The 23,208-nt window shown below is 34.5% G+C and overlaps 1 protein-coding gene across 1 annotated transcript in view; it reads right to left on the bottom strand.

Annotated features, from left to right (window-relative positions):
* Positions 1–522: 522 nt before the first annotated feature.
* Positions 523–23,208, bottom strand: part of LOC132546369 (sodium/potassium/calcium exchanger 3-like) — a 36,219-nt gene continuing 13,533 nt past the window's right edge. Inside the window, exons 2-9 of the mRNA XM_060210083.1 lie at positions 20,724–20,912; positions 19,548–19,631; positions 19,023–19,126; positions 15,497–15,597; positions 14,115–14,392; positions 13,697–13,915; positions 2,925–3,026; positions 523–1,495 (exon numbers count right to left, since the gene is read on the bottom strand). Coding sequence (XP_060066066.1) covers positions 1,167–1,495; positions 2,925–3,026; positions 13,697–13,915; positions 14,115–14,392; positions 15,497–15,597; positions 19,023–19,126; positions 19,548–19,631; positions 20,724–20,912 — 1,406 coding nt within the window. The 3' untranslated portion in view covers positions 523–1,166. The remainder of the gene's footprint in view (positions 1,496–2,924; positions 3,027–13,696; positions 13,916–14,114; positions 14,393–15,496; positions 15,598–19,022; positions 19,127–19,547; positions 19,632–20,723; positions 20,913–23,208) is intronic.

Here is a 23,208-nt window from a genome sequence, read left to right on the forward strand (position 1 = left end):
GTGTTGTTTGACAGTTCGTTACAAATTAATACAGTTTACAGTGTTGTTTGTCATTTTAACTTTTTAAATTATGTATAAATAATATGATGGATGGTCGGGTGTTGCTGTGATAACGCACCCGCCTTCGACTAGACGTCAAGGGAACCCCGGAGTGGACAAAAAAACGTATGGGGTCACCTGACCGACCACGTGAGTTTACCACGTGTGCTCTGATTTCCTATCACAGTACGGCCCCTCGCGCGCGTACATCCGGGACAAGAAAAGTGATTAATAGTTGTTGGGAAATCTTGTTTCGCAATTGTTTTAACGTTTAATTTTGAATGTATTTAGATGAAGCACTGTTACATCAACTGCTTTGACAAAATGTAACAGATATGTTTTAATGTTTTCTGAATGTAGACATCTTGCTTGGAACTGTAAACAAAATTCTACAAATTAAACATAGTAGTACCACATATGACTGTTAATCAACGTCCAATATCTGTTAAGACTATTTGAAAAAAAATTGAAAAAATATACCAATGTATTTCTAAGTGTTTAATTAAGATAAATATAAACATCAAGTATTCACCTCTTCACCTCACACTTCATTTCTGATCAGTCTAAACTTTAAACTTCTCTAATCAGTCCAGGATTTATCACATGATGTCACAATAACTAACTTTCGATGAACTCTGCAGATCTCTGTGACGTTGCAAATTCCGTGTAGACAAAATGGGCGCCACAACCGTTGACTGCATCATTCACAACACTGATATATATTTTACTCCCATATCTTTAGAGTGAACACATGGAAATCTATTAATGTTTGTGATTGGGTTGGTTTCTTTTCCATGAATGTCTTTACAGTCATAGACATCAATGATATGCTGACTGATACAGATTACAATATTACTAGGACATCTATGGAGAGCTGACCACAATTCCATTATGTAGTTAATTTAAAAACTTGTAACTCTACAGTAAAATCTAAACACTCTAATGTATCTAATTTGTCATAAATGTATTCCAATCTATCTCATCGAAAATTCTTTCCGTTTTATGGCTATTTATTTCAGGTCGACAATGTTTTTTTTTTAACGACGCCTTTCACATTCTATGACTAACTCACATCTATACACAGACATGTCACTTGACCAGCACTCCACACTACGCCATTCGCATCGTCATGTTCTCGGACATGGCGGCAAGTTGAATGATCCAAACACGTTGAGTTCGTACAAACATGATAGCGTGATAACCAACACATACGCTACAAGACATACAATACCAAATGTTCGCCCCAGCTTCCACTTAGCGAGAAATACGGCGACGCCAAGGAACACGACTGTAGAGAGGAGAGTTAGAGCGGAATAGGTGAGACCAACACTGCTGATTTTAAGTGGTTCACCATTTTTGAAAGCCGCTGTGTTTACCAGCCAAGGAATGCCAAGACATACGAGGACATCAAACACGTTACTTCCTATAGAATTGGATATGGCCATGTCACCGTATCCTAAAACAGAAATCATAACACACATGTACAAACAAAACATATACTAAAATTAGTTTACTTCGATAGAATAGAAGCTCTTATAACACAACCAGTAGAAGCTTTAGAGTGTGACGTTTCGATGACCCGACGGTCAATTTCATCAGACAAATACTCCGGGTGGAGCGTTCTAGCACTGACGTATAAGGTGATGATGTAGTCATCAAAACGTCACACTCTAATCTTTTACTGGTTGTGTTTTAAGAATTTCTATGCTATTGACGTTTCCAAATTGAAGAAAATGTTCCAAACTAGTTCACTTAGGTATATCTAAAATACTAATACTAAAATATACTCATTATATACATACATATATAAACATCATTGTGCAATTCCCCCTCAGATGATTGATCAAATAATACCTATTGTGACGTCAGAATACGATCATGTGATGACGTCATTACTTTGAGGTTACAACGTATCGTGACAACGGAGATGATAGATCAAATGTTGTACAAAATACATACAAAATGATAAAACCATAAACGAATTAAGTAGACTATGAAAAAAACTGCATTACATATCCGTTTCGTCCTTCTGGGACTCGTCAGTGATGCTGCAAAGATGTTTCAAAAATGACGTTGATATCAATGTTTCCTACAATTTTACTAAAATTGATTTATATAAGAAATGTTAACTTATTATACTTATATATAGATAATATTATCATTATCAGAGTTATCTAACAATGAAACAAGAAGTTCTTGTTTGGTAATAAGCCACGACAATTCAGCAAATGATTCACCGTTGTCCCGTAATAAGCCCACACCAATCCAGCAAATGATATACCATTGTCCGGTAATAAGCCCACACCAATCCAGCAAATTATATACCATTGTCCCGTAATAAGCCCACACCAATCCAGCAAATGATATACCATTGTCCCGTAATAAGCCCACACCAATCCAGCAAATGATATACCATTGTCCGGTAATAAGCCCACACCAATCCAGCAAATGATATACCGTTGTCCCGTAATAAGCCCACACCAATCCAGCAAATGATATACCATTGTCCGGTAATAAGCCCACACCAATCCAGCAAATGGTATACCATTGTCCGGAAATAAGCCCACACAAATCCAGTAAACGATATACCATGTCCGGAAATAAGCCCAAACCAATACATAAATGATATCCCGTTGTCCGGTAATAAGCCCACACCAATCCAGCAAATGGTATACCGTTGTCCGGTAATACGCCCACACTAATCCAGCAAATGATATACCGTTGTCCGGTAATAAGCCTACACAAAATCATAAATGATATACCGTTGTCCGGTAATATGTCCATCTGTCTGATTTAAGAACAGTTATATCCTTTTACAAATAGACTTGGCAGAAGACTGCGCGTTTTAATGGACCTATACATATATACAACATGAGATAGCTTACCATCTCGGGCTACAAAAAGACTGGCGAGACAGTCTGGCACACTTGTCCCGGCCGCTAAAAGTGTCAGACCCAGCACTGTATCGGGGATCTCTAGGGCGTCTCCTGTAGAATAGAATCAAACGTTACCACATGACAAGAAAACTGACATTTTATTTGTGATAAAATGTAAGACATTTCGTAATATTTTGTGGTGTTTGGTGTTTGTTTCGGATATATCACATTACAATATATAAATAAGTTAAATATACATACATATAAATATCAAGAGGTAACGAGGTGATATTGGAGTACAAACAGATGAACATTTCATGTCAAATATCACACTTTTAACTTTGTAACTTCTTAAATAACTATTTATCTATTTAATCCTATTCCTTGCATTGTTACAGATATAGAATTATAAACATGTGTATTACATTGATAAAAGAAAGCAAGAAAAAAAGAATTAAAACTCAGACAAAATCCTACGAACTATAAACCAAACACAACGCAAAACAAACACAAGCAACATCTAACAAATCAAATCTTCCAATGTCAATGGGAAAAATTGTTCAGTTGGTATTCTAGATTCTACACCTAAGCCTTCAGGACCTCTGTGTGTGGAATACAGACAACAAATGAAGAGGCAGAATGAACTCCGACGTGTATAAGTGAGATCTGTCTATTACTATTTTCTGTATAAGAGAGTGTGGTTTGTGTTGAGGTTCATTTCCTCCACAATAATTACATTCAGAGCACGCTTTTATATGTTCTTATTGCGGGGAAATCTTATCCGACCTGTATAGATCTAATCACACAGTTCTAACTTTGATATTCAATTTTGTCTGTTTCTGTTTATCTAACTGATTTCAATTCATTTTGATCAGACGCAAATGTAAATTAAAGGTTGTAATTGAGGTTTACAGAGAAAGGTTTGATTGAATGCCAGTCGAAGATACTTTCTGATATATATTGAATCAGTTTATCAATTCTGGATCAACCATAATTTGGGGAATTCACAAATTGTAGATGTGTATATCTTTCAGTTTTAATCATGTGGTACTGTAATTTTTTTCTCTCCTTCTTTTATTTATACTATCATAATTCAAAAGGTAATAACAAAAGAAAAAAATTAAGAAAAAAATTCATTACGTAAGTTTTTAAAAAAATGAATGTGATATTTTCACTGAGTAACAACAAGTATTGATATTTTAAATCCTTTTTTTTTACAGTATTCTGAAATTTGAATGCATATTTCACAGAGAGTGTGAGAACTTTGTGAATAACAGCTTTATTTCACAGAATTTCACAGGAGTGAGAACTGTTGCTTTATTTCACAGAGAGTGTAACAGCTTTGAGAACTTTGTGAATAACATTTCACAGAATGGAGTGAGAACTTTGTGAATAACAGCTTCACATTTCTTTGTGAATAACAGCTTTATTTCACAGGAGTGAGAACTTTGTGAATAACAGCTTTATTTCACAGAGAGTGTGAGAACTTTGTGAATAACAGCTTTATTTCACAGAGAGTGTGAGAACTTTGTGAATAACAGCTTTATTTCACAGAGAGTGTGAGAACTTTGTGAATAACAGCTTTATTTCACAGAGAGTGTGAGAACTTTGTGAATAACAGCTTTATTTCACAGAGAGTGTGAGAACTTTGTGAATAACAGCTTTATTTCACAGAGAGTGTGAGAACTTTGTGAATAACAGCTTTATTTCACAGAGAGTGTGAGAACTTTGTGAATAACAGCTTTATTTCACAGAAGCTTTATTTCACAGAGAGTGTGAGAACTTTGTGAATAACAGCTTTATTTCACAGAGAGTGTGAGAACTTTGTGAATAACAGCTTTATTTCACAGAGAGGGTAAAAACTGTGAATAACAGCTTTATTTCACAGAGTGTGAGAACTTTGTGAATAACAGCTTTATTTCACAGAATGGAGTGAGAACTTTGTGAATAACAGCTTTATTTCACAGAGAGTGTGAGAACTTTGTGAATAACAGCTTTATTTCACAGAGAGTGTGAGAACTTTGTGAATAACAGCTTTATTTCACAGAGAGTGTGAGAACTTTGTGAATAACAGCTTTATTTCACAGAGAGTGTGAGAACTTTGTGAATAACAGCTTTATTTCACAGAGAGTGTGAGAACTTTGTGAATAACAGCTTTATTTCACAGAATGGAGTGAGAACTTTGTGAATAACAGCTTTATTTCACAGAATGGAGTGAGAACTTTGTGAATAACAGCTTTATTTCACAGAGAGTGTGAGAACTTTGTGAATAACAGCTTTATTTCACAGAGAGTGTGAGAACTTTGTGAATAACAGCTTTATTTCACAAAATGGAGTGAGAACTTTGTGAGAACTTTGTAAATAACAGCTTTATTTCACAGAGAGTGTGAGAACTTTGTCAATAACAGCTTTATTTCACAGAGAGTGTGAGAACTTTGTGAATAACAGCTTTATTTCACAGAATGGAGTGAGAACTTTGTGAATAACAGCTTTATTTCACAGAATGGAGTGAGAACTTTGTGAATAACAGCTTTATTTCACAGAGAGTGTGAGAACTTTGTGAATAACAGCTTTATTTCACAGAATGGAGTGAGAACTTTGTGAATAACAGCTTTATTTCACAGAGAGTGTGAGAACTTTGTGAATAACAGCTTTATTTCACATAGCTTTGTGAATAACAGCTTTATTTCACAGAGAGTGTGAGAACTTTGTGAATAACAGCTTTATTTCACAGAGAGTGTGAGAACTTTGTGAATAACAGCTTTATTTCACAAAATGGAGTGAGAACTTTGTGAATAACAGCTTTATTTCACAGAATGGAGTGAGAACTTTGTGAATAACAGCTTTATTTCACAGAATGGAGTGAGAACTTTGTGAATAACAACTTTATTTCACAGAGAGTGTGAGAACTTTGTGAATAACAGCTTTATTTCACAGAGAGTGTGAGAACTTTGTGAGCTTTATTTCACAGAAGAGTGAGAACTTTGTGAATAACAGCTTTATTTTGTGAGTGAGAACTTTGTGAATAACAGCTTTATTTCACAGAATGGAGTGAGAACTTTGTGAATAACAACACAGAAGAGAGTTTATTTATTTCACAGAATGGAGTGAGAACTTTGTGAATAACAACTTTATTTCACAGAGAGTGTGAGAACTTTGTGAATAACAGAGTGTGAGAACTTTGTGAATAACAGCTTTATTTCACAGAATGGAGTGAGAACTTTGTGAATAACAGCTTTATTTCACAGAATGGAGTGAGAACTTTGTGAATAACAGCTTTATTTCACAGAATGGAGTGAGAACTTTGTGAATAACAGCTTTATTTCACAGAGAGTGTGAGAACTTTGTGAATAACAGCTTTATTTCACAGAGAGTGTGAGAACTTTGTGAATAACAGCTTTATTTCACAGAGAGTGTGAGAACTTTGTGAATAACAGCTTTATTTCACAGAATGTGAGAACTTTGTGAATAACAGCTTTATTTCACTGTGAGAACTTTGTGAATAACAGCTTTATTTCACAGAGATGGACTTTGTGTGAGAGAACTTTGTGAATAACAGCTTTATTTCACAGAATGGAGTGAGAACTTTGTGAATAACAGCTTTATTTCACAGAGAGAGTGAGAACTTTGTGAATAACAGAATGGAGTGAGAACTTTGTGAATAACAGCTTTATTTCACAGAGAGTGTGAGAACTTTGTGAATAACAGCTATATTTCACAGAGAGTGTGAGAACTTTGTGAATAACAGCTTTATTTCACCGAATGGAGTGAGAACTTTGTAAATAACAGCTTTATTTCACAGAATGGAGTGAGAACTTTGTGAATAACAGCTTTATTTCACTGAGAGTGTGAGAACTTTGTGAATAACAGCTTTATTTCACAGAATGGAGTGAGAACTTTGTGAATAACAGCTTTATTTCACAGAGAGTGAGAACTTTGTGAGAACTTTGTGAATAACAGCTTTATTTCACAGAATGAGAGTGAGAACTTTGTGAATAACAGCTTTATTTCACAGAAGTGTGAATAACAGTGAGTGAGAACTTTGTGAATAACAGCTTTATTTCACAGAATGGAGTGAGAACTTTGTGAATAACAGCTTTATTTCACAGAGAGTGGGATGAGAACTTTGTGAATAACAGCTTTATTTCACAGAATGGAGTGAGAACTTTGTGAATAACAGCTTTATTTCACAGAATGGAGTGAGAACTTTGTGAATAACAGCTTTATTTCACACTTTGTGAATAACAGCTTTATTTCACAGAATGGAGTGAGAACTTTGTGAATAACAGCTTTATTTCACAGAGAGTGTGAGAACTTTGTGAATAACAGCTTTATTTCACAGAATGGAGTGAGAACTTTGTGAATAACAGCTTTATTTCACAGAGAGTGTGAGAACTTTGTGAATAACAGCTTTATTTCACAGATAGTGTGAGAACTTTGTGAATAACAGCTTTATTTCACAGAATGGAGTGAGAACTTTGTGAATAACAGCTTTATTTCACAGAGAGTGTGAGAACTTTGTGAATAACAGCTTTATTTCACAGAGAGTGTGAGAACTTTGTGAATAACAGCTTTATTTCACAGAGAGTGAGAACTTTGTGAATAACAGCTTTATTTCACAGAAGAGTGAGAACTTTGTGAATAACAGCTTTATTTCACAGAGAGTGAATAACAGTGAGAACTTTGTGAATAACAGCTTTATTTCACAGAATGGAGTGAGAACTTTGTGAATAACAGCTTTATTTCACAGAATGGAGTGAGAACTTTGTGAATAACAGCTTTATTTCACAGAATGGAGTGAGAACTTTGTGAATAACAGCTTTATTTCACAGAATGAGAACTTTGTGAATAACAGCTTTATTTCACAGAGAGAGTGAGAACTTTGTGAATAACAGCTTTATTTCACAGAAGAGTGTGAGAACTTTGTGAATAACAGCTTTATTTCACAGAGAGTGGGATGAAAACTGTGTGAATAACAGCTTTATTTCACAGAATGGAGTGAGAACTTTGTGAATAACAGCTTTATTTCACAGAATGGAGTGAGAACTTTGTGAATAACAGCTTTATTTCACAGAATGGAGTGAGAACTTTGTGAATAACAGCTTTATTTCACAGAATGGAGTGAGAACTTTGTGAATAACAGCTTTATTTCACAGAATGGAGTGAGAACTTTGTGAATAACAGCTTTATTTCACAGAATGGAGTGAGAACTTTGTGAATAGCTTTATTTCACAGAGAGTGTGACTTTGTGAATAACAGCTTTAACTTTGTGAATAACAGCTTTATTTCACAGAGAGTGTGAGAACTTTGTGAATAACAGCTTTATTTCACAGAATGGAGTGAGAACTTTGTGAATAACAGCTTTATTTCACAGAGAGTGTGAGAACTTTGTGAATAACAGCTTTATTTCACAGAGAGTGTGAGAACTTTGTGAATAACAGCTTTATTTCACAGAATGGAGTGAGAGCTTTGTGAATAACAACTTTATTTCACAGAATGGAGTGAGAACTTTGTGAATAACAGCTTTATTTCACAGAATGGAGTGAGAACTTTGTGAATAACAGCTTTATTTCACATTTCACAGAACTTTGTGAGATAACTTTGTGAATAACAGCTTTATTTCACAGAATGGAGTGAGAACTTTGTGAATAACAGCTTTATTTCACAGAATGGAGTGAGAACTTTGTGAATAACAGCTTTATTTCACAGAGAGTGTGAGAACTTTGTGAATAACAGCTTTATTTCACAGAATGGAGTGAGAACTTTGTGAATAACAGCTTTATTTCACAGAGAGGGTAAAAACTGTGAATAACAGCTTTATTTCACAGAGTGTGAGAACTTTGTGAATAACAGCTTTATTTCACACTTTGTGAATAACAGCTTTATTTCACAGAATGGAGTGAGAGCTTTGTGAATAACAGCTTTATCTCACAGAATGGAGTGAGAGCTTTGTGAATAACAGCTTTATCTCACAGAATGGAGTGAGAACTTTGTGAATAACAGCTTTATTTCACAGAATGGAGTGAGAACTTTGTGAATAACAGCTTTATTTCACAGAATGGAGTGAGAACTTTGTGAATAACAGCTTTATTTCACAGAATGGAGTGAGAACTTTGTGAATAACAGCTTTATTTCACAGAGAGTGTGAGAACTTTGTGAATAACAGCTTTATTTCACAGAATGGAGTGAGAACTTTGTGAATAACAGCTTTATTTCACAGAATGGAGTGAGAACTTTGTGAATAACAGCTTTATTTCACAGAGAGTGTGAGAACTTTGTGAATAACAGCTTTATTTCACAGAATGGAGTGAGAGCTTTGTGAATAACAACTTTATTTCACAGAATGGAGTGAGAACTTTGTGAATAACAGCTTTATTTCACAGAATGGAGTGAGAACTTTGTGAATAACAGCTTTATTTCACAGAGAGGGTAAAAACTGTGAATAACAGATCTTTGTTAATAACAGCTTTATTTCACAGAGAGTGTGAGAACTTTGTGAATAACAGCTTTATTTCACAGAGAGAGAGTGTGAGAACTTTGTGAATAACAGCTTTATTTCACAGAATGGAGTGAGAACTTTGTGAATAACAGCTTTATTTCACAGAGAGTGTGAGAACTTTGTGAATAACAGCTTTATTTCACAGAATGGAGTGAGAACTTTGTGAATAACAGCTTTATTTCACAGAATGGAGTGAGAGCTTTGTGAATAACAGCTTTATTTCACAGAGAGTGTGAGAACTTTGTGAATAACAGCTTTATTTCACAGAGAGTGTGAGAACTTTGTGAATAACAGCGTGAGAACTTTGTGAATAACAGCTTTAACTTTGTGAATAACAGCTTTATTTCACAGAATGGAGTGAGAACTTTGTGAATAACAGCTTTATTTCACAGAGAGTGTGAGAACTTTGTGAATAACAGCTTTATTTCACAGAGAGTGGGATGAGAACTTTGTGAATAACAGCTTTATTTCACAGAATGGAGTGAGAACTTTGTGAATAACAGCTTTATTTCACAGAATGGAGTGAGAACTTTGTGAATAACAGCTTTATTTCACAGAATGGAGTGAGAACTTTGTGAATAACAGCTTTATTTCACAGAGAGTGTGAGAACTTTGTGAATAACAGCTTTATTTCACAGAGAGTGTGAAAACTTTGTGAATAACAGCTTTATTTCACAGAGAGTGGGATGAAAACTTTGTGAATAACAGCTTTATTTCACAGAATGGAGTGAGAGCTTTGTGAATAACAGCTTTATTTCACAGAATGGAGTGAGAACTTTGTGAATAACAGCTTTATTTCACAGAGAGTGTGAGAACTTTGTGAATAACAGCTTTATTTCACAGAATGGAGTGAGAACTTTGTGAATAACAGCTTTATTTCACAGAATGGAGTGAGAACTTTGTGAATAACAGCTTTATTTCACAGAATGGAGTGAGAACTTTGTGAATAACAGCTTTATTTCACAGAATGGAGTGAGAACTTTGTGAATAACAGCTTTATTTCACAGAATGGAGTGAGAACTTTGTGAATAACAGCTTTATTTCACACACTTTGTGAGCTTTATTTCACAGAATGGAGTGAGAACTTTGTGAATAACAGCTTTATTTCACAGAATGGAGTGAGAACTTTGTGAATAACAGCTTTATTTCACAGAATGGAGTGAGAACTTTGTGAATAACAGCTTTATTTCACAGAGAGTGTTAGAACTTTGTGAATAACAGCTTTATTTCACAGAGAGTGTGAGAACTTTGTGAATAACAGCTTTATTTCACAGAGAGTGTGAGAACTTTGTGAATAACAGCTTTATTTCACAGAATGGAGTGAGAACTTTGTGAATAACAGCTTTATTTCACAGAATGGAGTGAGAACTTTGTGAATAACAGCTTTATTTCACAGAATGGAGTGAGAACTTTGTGAATAACAGCTTTATTTGTGAATAACAGCTTTATTTCACAGAGAGTGTGAGAACTTTGTGAATAACAGCTTTATTTCACAGAATGGAGTGAGAACTTTGTGAATAACAGCTTTATTTCACAGAATGGAGTGAGAACTTTGTGAATAACAGCTTTATTTCACAGAATGGAGTGAGAACTTTGTGAATAACAGCTTTATTTCACAGAATGGAGTGAGAACTTTGTGAATAACAGCTTTATTTCACAGAATGGAGTGAGAACTTTGTGAATAACAGCTTTATTTCACAGAATGGAGTGAGAACTTTGTGAATATCAGCTTTATTTCACAGAATGGAGTGAGAACTTTGTGAATAACAGCTTTATTTCACAGAATGGAGTGAGAACTTTGTGAATAACAGCTTTATTTCACAGAGCTTTATTTCACATGGAGTGAGAACTTTGTGAATAACAGCTTTATTTCACAGAAGTGAGACTTTGTGAATAACAGCTTTATTTCACAGAGAGTGTGAGAACTTTGTGAATAACAGCTTTATTTCACAGAGAGTGTGAGAACTTTGTGAATAACAGCTTTATTTCACAGAATGGAGTGAGAGCTTTGTGAATAAAACCTAACATAAACCGACTGAAATACAAAAAAGTTAATAACAGCTTTATTTCACAGAGAGTGTGAGAACTTTGTGAATAACAGCTTTATTTCACAGAGAGTGTGAGAACTTTGTGAATAACAGCTTTATTTCACAGAGAGTGTGAGAACTTTGTGAATAACAGCTATATTTCACAGAATGGAGTGAGAACTTTGTGAATAACAGCTTTATTTCACAGAATGGAGTGAGAACCCTGTGAATAACAGCTATATTTCACAGAATGGAGTGAGAACCCTGTGAATAACAGCTATATTTCACAGAGAGTGTGAGAACTTTGTGAATAACAGCTTTATTTCACAGAGAGTGTGAGAACTTTGTGAATAACAGCTTTATTTCACAGAGAGTGTGAGAACTTTGTGAATAACAGCTTTATTTCACAGAATGGAGTGAGAACCCTGTGAATAACAGCTATATTTCACAGAATGGAGTGAGAACTTTGTGAATAACAGCTTTATTTCACAGAATGGAGTGAGAACTTTGTGAATAACAGCTATATTTCACAGAGAGTGTGAGAACTTTGTGAATAACAGCTTTATTTCACAGAGAGTGTGAGAACTTTGTGAGTAATAGTTATTCTTTATAGAGTGTGAGAACTTTGTGAATAACAGCTTTATTTCTCAGAGTAGTATGAGAACTTTGTGATTAACAACTTTATTTCACAGAGTGGGATGCGAACTTCGTGAATAACAGCTATATTTCACAGAGTGGAGGTTAGAGCTTCGTGAATAACATGTATATTTCACAGAGTGGGATGCGAACTTCGTGAATAACAGCTATATTTCACAGAGTGGGGGTTAGAACTTCGTGAATAACATGTATATTTCACAGAGTGGAGTGAGAAATTCGTGAATATCATGTATATTTCACAGAGTGGAGTGAGAACTTCGTGAATATCATCTTTATTCAATCGATTGGGTCGAGACTTGATATTTCTCACGAATGCGCAATCAAGAAACAATGAATATAATCTGTAAGTTTACTTGTACTGATCCTGGTACACAATGTAGTTTCTTTTTTCTAATTTATTTCGAAAGTGAGTTATTGTCGCAATTGCATTTTATCTTAGACGACAGCGAAATAAAAAAAACACAACTCTGACAGTAAGATTTGGAAAAACTGCCGAACTGGAAACCCTCCGCAATAAAATATATCCTGTTTAATATCGATCTGTAGAATTTTGTCTCTGACATTGGAATAATTGTCAAGGAGTAAAATAAGGACATTGGTATAGACAATCCTGCTAATATTATGTGTGAAGACAACAATAGGCGCATTTCTCACTGCCACTCATTAGCTCGATCATCTGACAGATAGGCACCCACGTTCAAACGGAATATTTTTAATTGATCTATATACGGTCACACTTATCAAAAGTAGCTCTTCATACGTCTGAAGTGTGGTTAACGATACTCTGGCTTGTTATTGTGGAGTTGAAAAAACTTGGGATCAGGTGACCCCAAGATAATACCAGTTGTTCATTAGATATTGTTAAGTATGTTATTGTTCTACGTACTATTAACATTCAAAGTCATTTACGGACGTGCCAAGTTTGGGAGGAGATGGAAGAAAGCCACAATTAGAGGTTAAAGGGTACACAAGAAAGGCATCTGTGTAGTAATCATGAATATAAAGCTGTTGTTGTATATTGCTGTTCAGCTAATGGGACATATTTGTGTTCATATGTTATGTTTATGTACAGCTGGTGGTGTTTGTGTGATGTTCAACTGATTGATGGTGTTTGTGTGATGTTCAGATGATGGTGTGTGCTAGAGCTCAGCAAGTGCTGGTGGTGTTTGTGTGATGTTCAGATGATGGTGTATGCTAGAGCTCAGCAAGTGCTGGTGGTGTTTGTGTGATGTTCAGCTGATGGTGTGTCTTTTAGTTCAGCTGGTGGTGTTTGTGTGATGTTCAGCTGATTGATGGTGTTTGTGTGATGTTCAGCTGATCGTGTGTGTTTTTATGCTCAACTGGTGGTATATTTTGTGTTCAGTTGTCTGTGTGTGTTTGATGTTCACCAAGTGGTATTTTTTGTGCTACTCGTGAGTCAGGTTAGCCAGTTGAACTATGGTATTTTCCAAGGATCTACAATATTCAAATATTCAACATTGACTTAAGATGTTTTCCTATTCAAATATGACTTTAAAGAATATGTGTTTTCTATGACAGGATGATGTAAAATGAAAATGAATACTGGACTGCTACTTAAGCTAATTAAATCAATTTACCTGTAATTGCCACCATCCACACCATCACGTACGATAATCCCACTATCCAGACGATAGAAAGGATAAAGGTGAGAGGATACATTTTTCGCCAGTGACCCCACGGTTTCCTGCAGTCGGGTATAGTGATGTAAAAGAGCACTTTCATAGGCAACATAGCAATCCAAAACGAGCGCCCAACCAACGCATTTGGTATGACCCAAGGCGATTCATAATTATCCCCTGAAGACAGAGAGGTCATTAGCAAAATTAAATTTACAATTACAAAGATTTCTCAAAAGGACAGTAGAATTATGTTATTTCTATTACCGAAAATAGCTTTAATATAAAAGAAATTGTGTTAATGGAATCAAATCTAAATTATTTCATGTAAAATATCGCTTTTTGCAATATATATATATATACATATATATCTATTTACCTTCTGTTTCAGTTTCACCCGAATCTGTTTGAGAATTTGTGAACGATGTTTCTGCATCAGTTTCCTTCTTAGCTATTTCGTCATTTCCGGTCGATTTTTCTAATTCCTGTGCTTTTTGTGCTGCAAGTAAGCCTTGTTTGTTGTTGTCGGTATCATATCTTAGTTTGTTTGATCTCAGACGAGCTAGACCCCTCTCAGCCAATGCGTGAATGGGCTTGTTAAAGTACATCACCACTATGTACATTACATACATTAGGAAGAGAATCATTCCTTCGTACCTACAGTACAACATAAAGCTTATAATGCAGCATACAGTTATTGTATTAAGGTTCGTCTTATTTTTATAATTCTGATATACTTTAACATTTCCATTCTTTATCTCTTGTTTTTCCTGAGATGTTTTGTTGGTTTTTATTTACATATTTTTTTTATTATTTTCTTTGCAATTACAAAATTCCTACAAGTAGAATATGAACTAAATATGTATATATATATATATATTACTATTTCACCCTGAAATGATACAAAATTCAATTCCATAAAATCTTATTATATCATAGTATCATCGCTCAGTATTATATTTTGTATCAGATAACGATATCGGCTCAGTATTATATTTTGTATCAGAAGACGATATCGGATCAGTATTATATTTTGTATCAGATGACGATATCCAATCTGTTATATTTTGTATCAGATGACGATATCAGCTCAGTATTATATTTTGTATCAGATGACGATATCCACTCTGTTATATTTTGTATCAGAAGACGATATCAGCTCAGTATTATATTTTGTATCAGATGACGATATCCACTCAGTATTATATTTAATATCCTAGAAATAACAAATCATCGTAGCATCTGTATAAATGAAATTGTACGTTTCTACATATTAACCAAATTGCGAATTTAACCCTAAAGGATTTGGTTTTTTATATGGAAAACGTGCAAAGTTAAAGTCTGTGCATGGATTGGATACATTGTTTACAGTGGTATTGTAACAGAATACCTCCCTGTAGTTCCCACATGGCACCATGTTAACCCCGTCTCTAACGGCCTATGAATCCGACTCTTTATCACCACTAATCAATACGATGCCGCGAACCACTACCTTTTAGATTTTCACTAATTTATTTACTACTGATTTAGCTAGCTAGAAAATGAAGTAGATTCCTTAGTATGAGGTGAATCAACGTTGAATAAATTATAAGATTGACCAAGGATTTTATTGCAGGTGTCATCGATGAAGCAGATGACGCTTACTCTTCCAAAACACCTGGTCTAATTATCCTTTTACTTTTACAGGAGTCTCCGTGTAATGTTCATTGTAAGTGAGAAACATTCAAATAGTAAGCTGATTAGCTTAGAGCAAAGACGTACCATTCCACATTATTGTCCTGGATAACAATGACCAACGCCACAACGGAGAAGAGATAAAAGACACAGTCCCGGAACATCGGCCACCATGTAAGCTCCACTACCTGTTCACAGTATTGCAAAATTATAAGTTTTTATTTCTTTCGGTTACAAATAAGATTACATAAACAAGCAAGTCTGATTTGAAAAGTTGAAAAGTAACTTACAGATACATGATGTTTCTTCTGAAGGCTTCTGATCATATTTTGGGGTTTTATTATTAAAAAAATCCGGTTAAACTATGTTGTTCACTGGTGTTGTTATATAAAGTGAATCAATGGCGGCGACTAACATACCAACTAAGCATTCTTGAACATCATATTTTCTAATTATATAACAATGAATATATCTTTAATGTCATGCTGAGTTGAAAGTTACATCTGTAGTGGTACACTGAAGACTTCCTCATCAGTTATATAAAACAATAATCTATCCCTTATATGGTCAGATGATTTAGTCGTTTCACAATATCAGTATTTATATCATGGGGTCAGAATACTAAATCTCAAAAACAATATGTTGTTTAATTTTCAATATTTCATAAGTTGATCTTTAATATTTTGCCTATTGTTGCGTAAACATTCACCTTAGATAAATAATGCTTGGTAAGTTTGCTACAAATGTATCTATTTTCCATGGGATTCTCGAATATTATTTCACTTCATGTTTCAGGATTTGATTATATCATCAAAGCAATTGGAAACTAGAAGCATTAAATCACACGTTAAATTTCTCTAACATACACTCGGCGTAGACGTTAATAATTACATACAAAAGAGGAACAGTAGGGATGCGTAGCTATCATTTCAACTCCTACACCTCCTTAGGATCTAAAAACCTGGCCTCACTTGTATAAAACATCTCAACTTGAGATTTCCTCAAGTCGAGATTTTCCTCAGCTGGTATCTCCTAGAAAATATCTTGTATGAAAATTCCTCAAGGAATTTCAGGACATCCTAGCCGATGACTTCCTCCTGTCCCTTGAGAAAATTTTATACAAGCCGTTTTTGAGGAGATATCAGCTGAGGAAAATCTCGACTTGAGGAAATCTCAAGTTGAGATGTTTTATACAAGTGGGGCCAGGAATACTTTAGATGAGGGGCATTGAACTGTTGTTTCCAAAAAATATTCTTATTTAATTTTGACACTGGTAATGTGCTAGCTGAGAATCGCCTAGGTAGAATTTCTCTTTAGTTCTAAGCACGTGACTAGTACATCAAAGGCATAAGGGTTGATTCCTAACGTTGAAAAATAATAACATCTCCTACCTGTGTCAATCATACGATTTAAACAAAATAGGTTATTGTGTGATGCCGATAAATGTGTGGCTTGAGAAGACATACACTCCGCTCATTCATGCCGACTATAAGTTTATTAGTGAAAAGAAATGTCGCTAGACTTTAGAGCTTTGTATCCATGATTGTAACGGTATAACCTGTGTTTTCGCATCATACTCAATAAATACGGCATTTCAGTCCCAGTTAGAACACTCACTTGTCCCATACATCGCAATTCATCTAGTGTGTCTCAAGCGTACGGGTAAGGTCCACAAGGATGGCCGAGAAGATTGATGTACCGAATGAACTCCCAGTTCCATTAAAAGTTAGTTCTATGAATATATCAAACAGGACCAACAACAGACCATGAGCTGACAAGCCATGGGTAGTTTATATACCTTATAGCTAACTCACCTTCGGTAAAACACTGTTGCGACTTTGTTTACAAACTGATTTCCTTACAAAATGTCTACATGTAAGTATTACCCATGTAGTGTGGTGACTTGGTTCTTGTTAGATGGGAGAAAATAAAAAGTGGCATATTAACACCATTACGTAAAAAAAGAAAAAAATTACTTTGATCAGATAAGCGAAACTAAGTAAATATCAATGTATTATTTGTATACCAGAACAGATGTGTGTTTCGAAAGCTTTCAACAGAAAGGACAGAGAGTTACTACAAATGATTTTATCTCTGGTGCTGCCTATTATTGGAATCATCTAAGAGCAAAGGACTAATAAGAAATCAAAATTTCAAGATAGAGTAAGATTTTCTTCAGAAATTTAAGTTAAACACTTCATTTGAATGACAGCTATACGTTCCGATCTGATGAACGATTTAGATAAAACGCATGTGTTTTCATTTCAAATCTCATTCAAGATTGAAAATCATGAAGGAGACTTAATTTGGAGTTTATTACACCTGCTTTTATCTTTCTTTTTTAAATGATTTTTTTTTCGGCCAATGTTGATTTTTCTCAGTCGCCTCCTAGGTTTTCACCAACTGAGGCACTAAAAATTGCCAACAGACTGACGTCTGTCTGTGAGACAACATTTAGAGATAGGACAAGTCAAAGTTGCGGAAAACCTGTTACCAACCAACCAACTAGTGAAGGCGGCACGTTGCTAGAACACTGGTGTTCATCGGTGAGACAACGTCTGGAGATTGGACAAGTCAAAGCGCGGAAGACCTGTAAACAAACCAACCAAACACCTAGGCACTTAGCACCACTGACGGGCCCTAGAAGGGACGAAATAGCACCACTGAGGGGCCCTAGAAGAGACGAAATAGCACCACTGACGGGCCCTAGAAGAGACGAAATAGCACCACTGACGGGCCCTAGAAGGGACGAAATAGCTGTATGATGCAGTTTGATTCATTATTTCGCTCTGCTGTCTCTAACTCTAAATGTGTATGATAACGTGCTTTTAAGTTTTAAGTCCTTTGTACAATGCTACCGACTTTAGATTGTGAGAAACAAACCAAAGAGACTCAGACAACAGAAGCATAACTTCCTTTTCCAGATAACATTTTCTGTAATTGTGTAATATGTTATTTCCCGTGTTTAATTCACCGGTATTGGTCGTTGTGGTTTTGTTTATTTGTATTAGAAAAATAGTTTATCAGAAGAAGTGAATTCGTTTTCGGTAAATATGGATTTCTTTATGTGATGATGTTAAGTTTTTAATCTATTTCAAATATCAAACTATCGTAAGCTGTAGTAGTTTATCATTAAATGTTGAAATATTTAATCAAGCTGGAAATTGCTAATCGTTATTTAGTTTAGATAAACGTAGGCTGGAAATTGACTTTTACCTTATTTTCGAACAATTAATCAGTACATTGTGTTAAATCGTTGGCAATTATATATCAGTTAAGCAAAAAACTACAGAACAATGTTAAAATGAAATATCGTTGAAGGGTCGTAGATGCAAGAAATATATGATCCTCTCGTGCACAGAACGTTCATCACGTTTTATTTTTTTTTTTTTTTGGAGAAATTATTACGAAACATTTATAGTAGCATTTGCACATTTGGCTGCATTTTTCCAATCCTCCTTATAGACAACAGAGAATTTACGAGAAACATCAAACTGTTGCTCTGCGTATTTCACGCCTTCGTGGTCTCAGTCTCAACCATCAGGCAGAGATAAAGTTGTGTTTTTTGTTTGTGAATATTTCCTATGACATAAATCGTGATATTTACACTTACCATTCCAGCAAATATTGCACACACGCCGATTATAAAAAGGATATTGAAGACGGCCGATCCAACGATAGTTCCAACGCCCACGTCACTCTCGGCAATAAAAACTCCTAAAAATAGGATTGATTTTTTTCTACTGTTTTCATTTTCAAGATGTGTTATATTTGTGAATAAAGTTCAGAAAATTAACGAACGAGATTAGCGCTTGATAAGATATTTTATATTAACGACATCGAGTTTTATGACTTTAACTTCTTTACTTGACTTAAATCTGATAGCATACCACTGAATATCATTGCCGGAACCATTTACTGCCAATGTATAGTTCTTATCTATAAAGATGGACGTATGGTTGTTTGTTCTTTGATTAACGAATGCTACATAATGTTAACAAGTGATAATATCAAGCAATCTCTTATTCCTTTACTTTGTATGTGACTTGCTGAAGTCTGACAATTAGGATTGTCGCATGAGGTTTATCACACTAATTGTGAAGTTTCATTTTAAACAATGTTATTATTTCATACCTACCAATGAGTGACGTACACAGTTCGGGAGCAGAACTTCCTGCTGCCATAAACGTGGCTCCTGCGACATCTTCGCTTAATTTTAATTCTTTGGAAAAGAAAAAAATAATAATCGTCAATATTTATGTGTCGTTATGCTAACATTATCTATCAGGTTACTAATCTGTGTATAGCTTTAAACTATAGCACAGCTATACAATATAAATCTAAGCTTAATAGACCTGAAGACTTATATTGCAGGGATGATCACTAAATGAGAAGGATTAGCGGTACAGCACGTTCTCAATTCGACTGGCCAATTTATAGAAGGATTTAGTTATTCTGATAGCCACCCAGTTTGAGAAAGATATTTGGCACGTATTAATGAAACGGCTTCAAGGTAAACTGCATTTACAGCAATAGATTAACATAATTTCACATATTCCATCTCCTTCCTTATTGTAATATCATCTTTTTCACATTCATGGAATGACTAGTGATAACTGAAGTCATTGATCTGACTTATCCGTATCCAATCATGCATTTCACTATCTCAAGACCAGACTTAATACGTTGCCACCATAACCTAAAGGTCGCAATCACCAGTTTCGATTTCATTTTGCCGTTATATCATTAAACGTTTCTAGCCTCTGCGTTATCAGTTTTTTTTTCAGTTGTCATGGCGACTAAAAATATACAATCGCCATCAGCAGCTGACTCTTACATGTGAAGAGTTCCAGGTTTTGTTTTTGATAATTGCAGCTACAAAATGTTTCTTTTCATGTATACTTCCTTGTTTCCCCTTTGAGAACACGACATTTTACTTCGATTGACATCGACTTGCCCGGCTGTATTGTTGATGAAGCAGTGAACGCTTACCCGTCTGGAACACCTGATCTTATTCTTCTTGTACATGATTCGGTTATCTCTTTTGTTCATAGTTCGTTCTTATTGATGTTGAGTTTGAGTTTTTACGATATTAATAACGAAATGTGAATTGAAATTGAAGTAGCGGCCTCTTATCTCTAAATCGTTTTAAAATGAAAAATGATATTGCGCTGATTTATACTGCTATTCGTGGACATTAGACGTGCTGACAGGGTCACGTCTTATCTCCTTTATCCAAGTGGTATTCATAAAGCCCATGGATGCCACCTGAAGGCAGATCAATTCTTAAATGAACATAGAGAAATAAACTTACCATCGCAAATTATTTCCAATGATGCTACAAAATAGTCATCACAGACGATAGCAATGGCTCCGAATGTGTACACGACGAGTAACACGTGGATGAGGAAGCCACCTTCTTGTGTTTCCTTCAAGGACATAAAATTTCCAGGAAATTCATCCACAGATCGTGCGATACAATCCTTATCAGAGTTGTTTCCATCTGCAAAATTCAAGGCTTCAATCAAGTTTAAATCATACATTGTTTGACTCTACTGAATCTTAATCTTAATGATCAATAGGTGTTATTCACTTGTGAGTTTTCGTACAATCTTTAAGATAGCACATTATACTACACTTTTAATTACCTTTGTGATAAACTCCAGTCATGTCACACGGACCTACTGCAACACATATAACAATTTTACTACAGATGTTTATGTTGTGGAAGTCTTATTTAGATTATTTTGAATAATTTTGGAGGTGTAATGTTAATTACTTACTGGTGAAAAGATGTATTTATAATGATATCGTTGATGTAATGTTAATTACTTACTGGTGAATAGATTGATTTTATGTTAATTACTTACTGGTGAATAGATTTATTTAGAATGATGCCGGTGGGTGTTATTTATGTTAATTACTTACTGGTGAATAGATTGATTTAGAATGATGTCAGGGGTGTAATGTTAATTACTTACTGGTGAATAGATTGATTTAGAATGATGTCAGGGGTGTAATGTTAATTACTTACTGGTGAATAGATTTATTTAGGATGATGTCAGGGGTGTAATGTTAATTTACTGGTGAATAGATTGATTTATAATGATATCGTTGATGTAATGTTAATTACTTACTGGTGAAAAGATGTATTTATAATGATATCGTTGATGTAATGTTAATTACTTACTGGTGAATAGATTTATTTAGGATGATGTCAGGGGTGTAATGTTAATTTACTGGTGAATAGATTGATTTAGAATGATGTCAGGGGTGTAATGTTAATTACTTACTGGTGAATAGATTTATTAGAATGATGCCGGTGGTGTAATGTTAATTACTTACTGGTGAATAGATTTATTTAGAATGAGTGTAATGTTAATTTATGGTGAATAGAATTTGATGTCAGGGGTGTAATGTTAATTACTTACTGGTGACTTACTGGTGAATAGATTGATTTAGAATGATGTCAGGGGTGTAATGTTAATTACTTACTGGTGAATAGATTTATTTTGAATGATGTCCGCATGTTATGTTTATTTACTGGTGAATAGATTGATTTAGAATGATGTCAGGGGTGTTATGTTAATTACTTACTGGTGAATGAATGATGTCAGGGGTGATGTTAATTTTACTGGTGAATAGATTGATTTAGAATGATGTCAGGGGTGTAATGTTAATTACTTACTGGTGAATAGATTTATTAGAATGATGCCGGTGGTGTAATGTTAATTACTTACTGGTGAATAGATTTATTTAGAATGATGCCGGTGGTGTTATGTTAATTTACTGGTGAATAGATTGATTTAGAATGATGTCAGGGGTGTTATGTTAATTTACTGGTAAATAGATTGATTTAGAATGATGCCGGTGGTGTAATGTTAATTACTTACTGGTGAATAGATTGATTTAGAATGATGTCAGGGGTGTTATGTTAATTACTTACTGGTGAATAGATTTATTTAGAATGATGTCAGGGGTGTTATGTTAATTTACTGGTGAATAGATTTATTTTGAATGATGTCGGTGGTGTAATGTTAATTACTTACTGGTGAATTGATTGATTTAGAATGATGTCAGGGGTGTTATGTTAATTTACTAGTGAATAGATTTATTTAGAATGATGTCAGTTAATTACTTACTCGTGACTGTGTTATGTTAATTTACTAGTGAATAGATTTATTTAGAATGATGTCAGGGGTGTTATGTTAATTTACTAGTGAATAGATTTATTTAGAATGATGTCAGGGTGTTATGTTAATTTACTGGTGAATATATCTATTTTGAATGATGTCAGGGGTGTTATGTTAATTTACTGGTGAATAGATTTATTTTGAATGATGCCAGTGGTGTTATGTTAATTACTTACTGGTGAATAGATTTATTTAGAATGATGTCAGGGGTGTAATGTTAATTACTTACTGGTGAATTGATTGATTTAGAATGATGTCAGGGGTGTTATGTTAATTTACTGGTAAATAGATTGATTTAGAATGATGTCCGGGTGTTATATTACTTACTTACTGGTGAATAGATTTATTTATAATGATATCGGTGGTGTAATGTTAATTACATTTAAAAGAATTATTCAATGGATATCATCATGTGAGATCTTAGTATTGTAGTTTTGGTTAAATAAGAATGTTTTTGTTTCCTTTGTAGACCTGGTACGTTTCATGCCTATAGGTAATGGGGTGGAGACTGGCCTTGCTTGCGACTTCCTAAAGACTTTATTATTAATGTAAATGTGAGTGTTAAGCGATAAAGAACAAATGTTTATGTGGATTTCTTACTTCATC

Source organism: Ylistrum balloti, unplaced genomic scaffold (assembly GCF_031769215.1).
Source record: "Ylistrum balloti isolate Yb309-2 unplaced genomic scaffold, AGI_CSIRO_Ybal_v1 Utg369888, whole genome shotgun sequence".
Classification (NCBI taxonomy): Eukaryota; Metazoa; Mollusca; class Bivalvia; order Pectinida; family Pectinidae; genus Ylistrum; species Ylistrum balloti.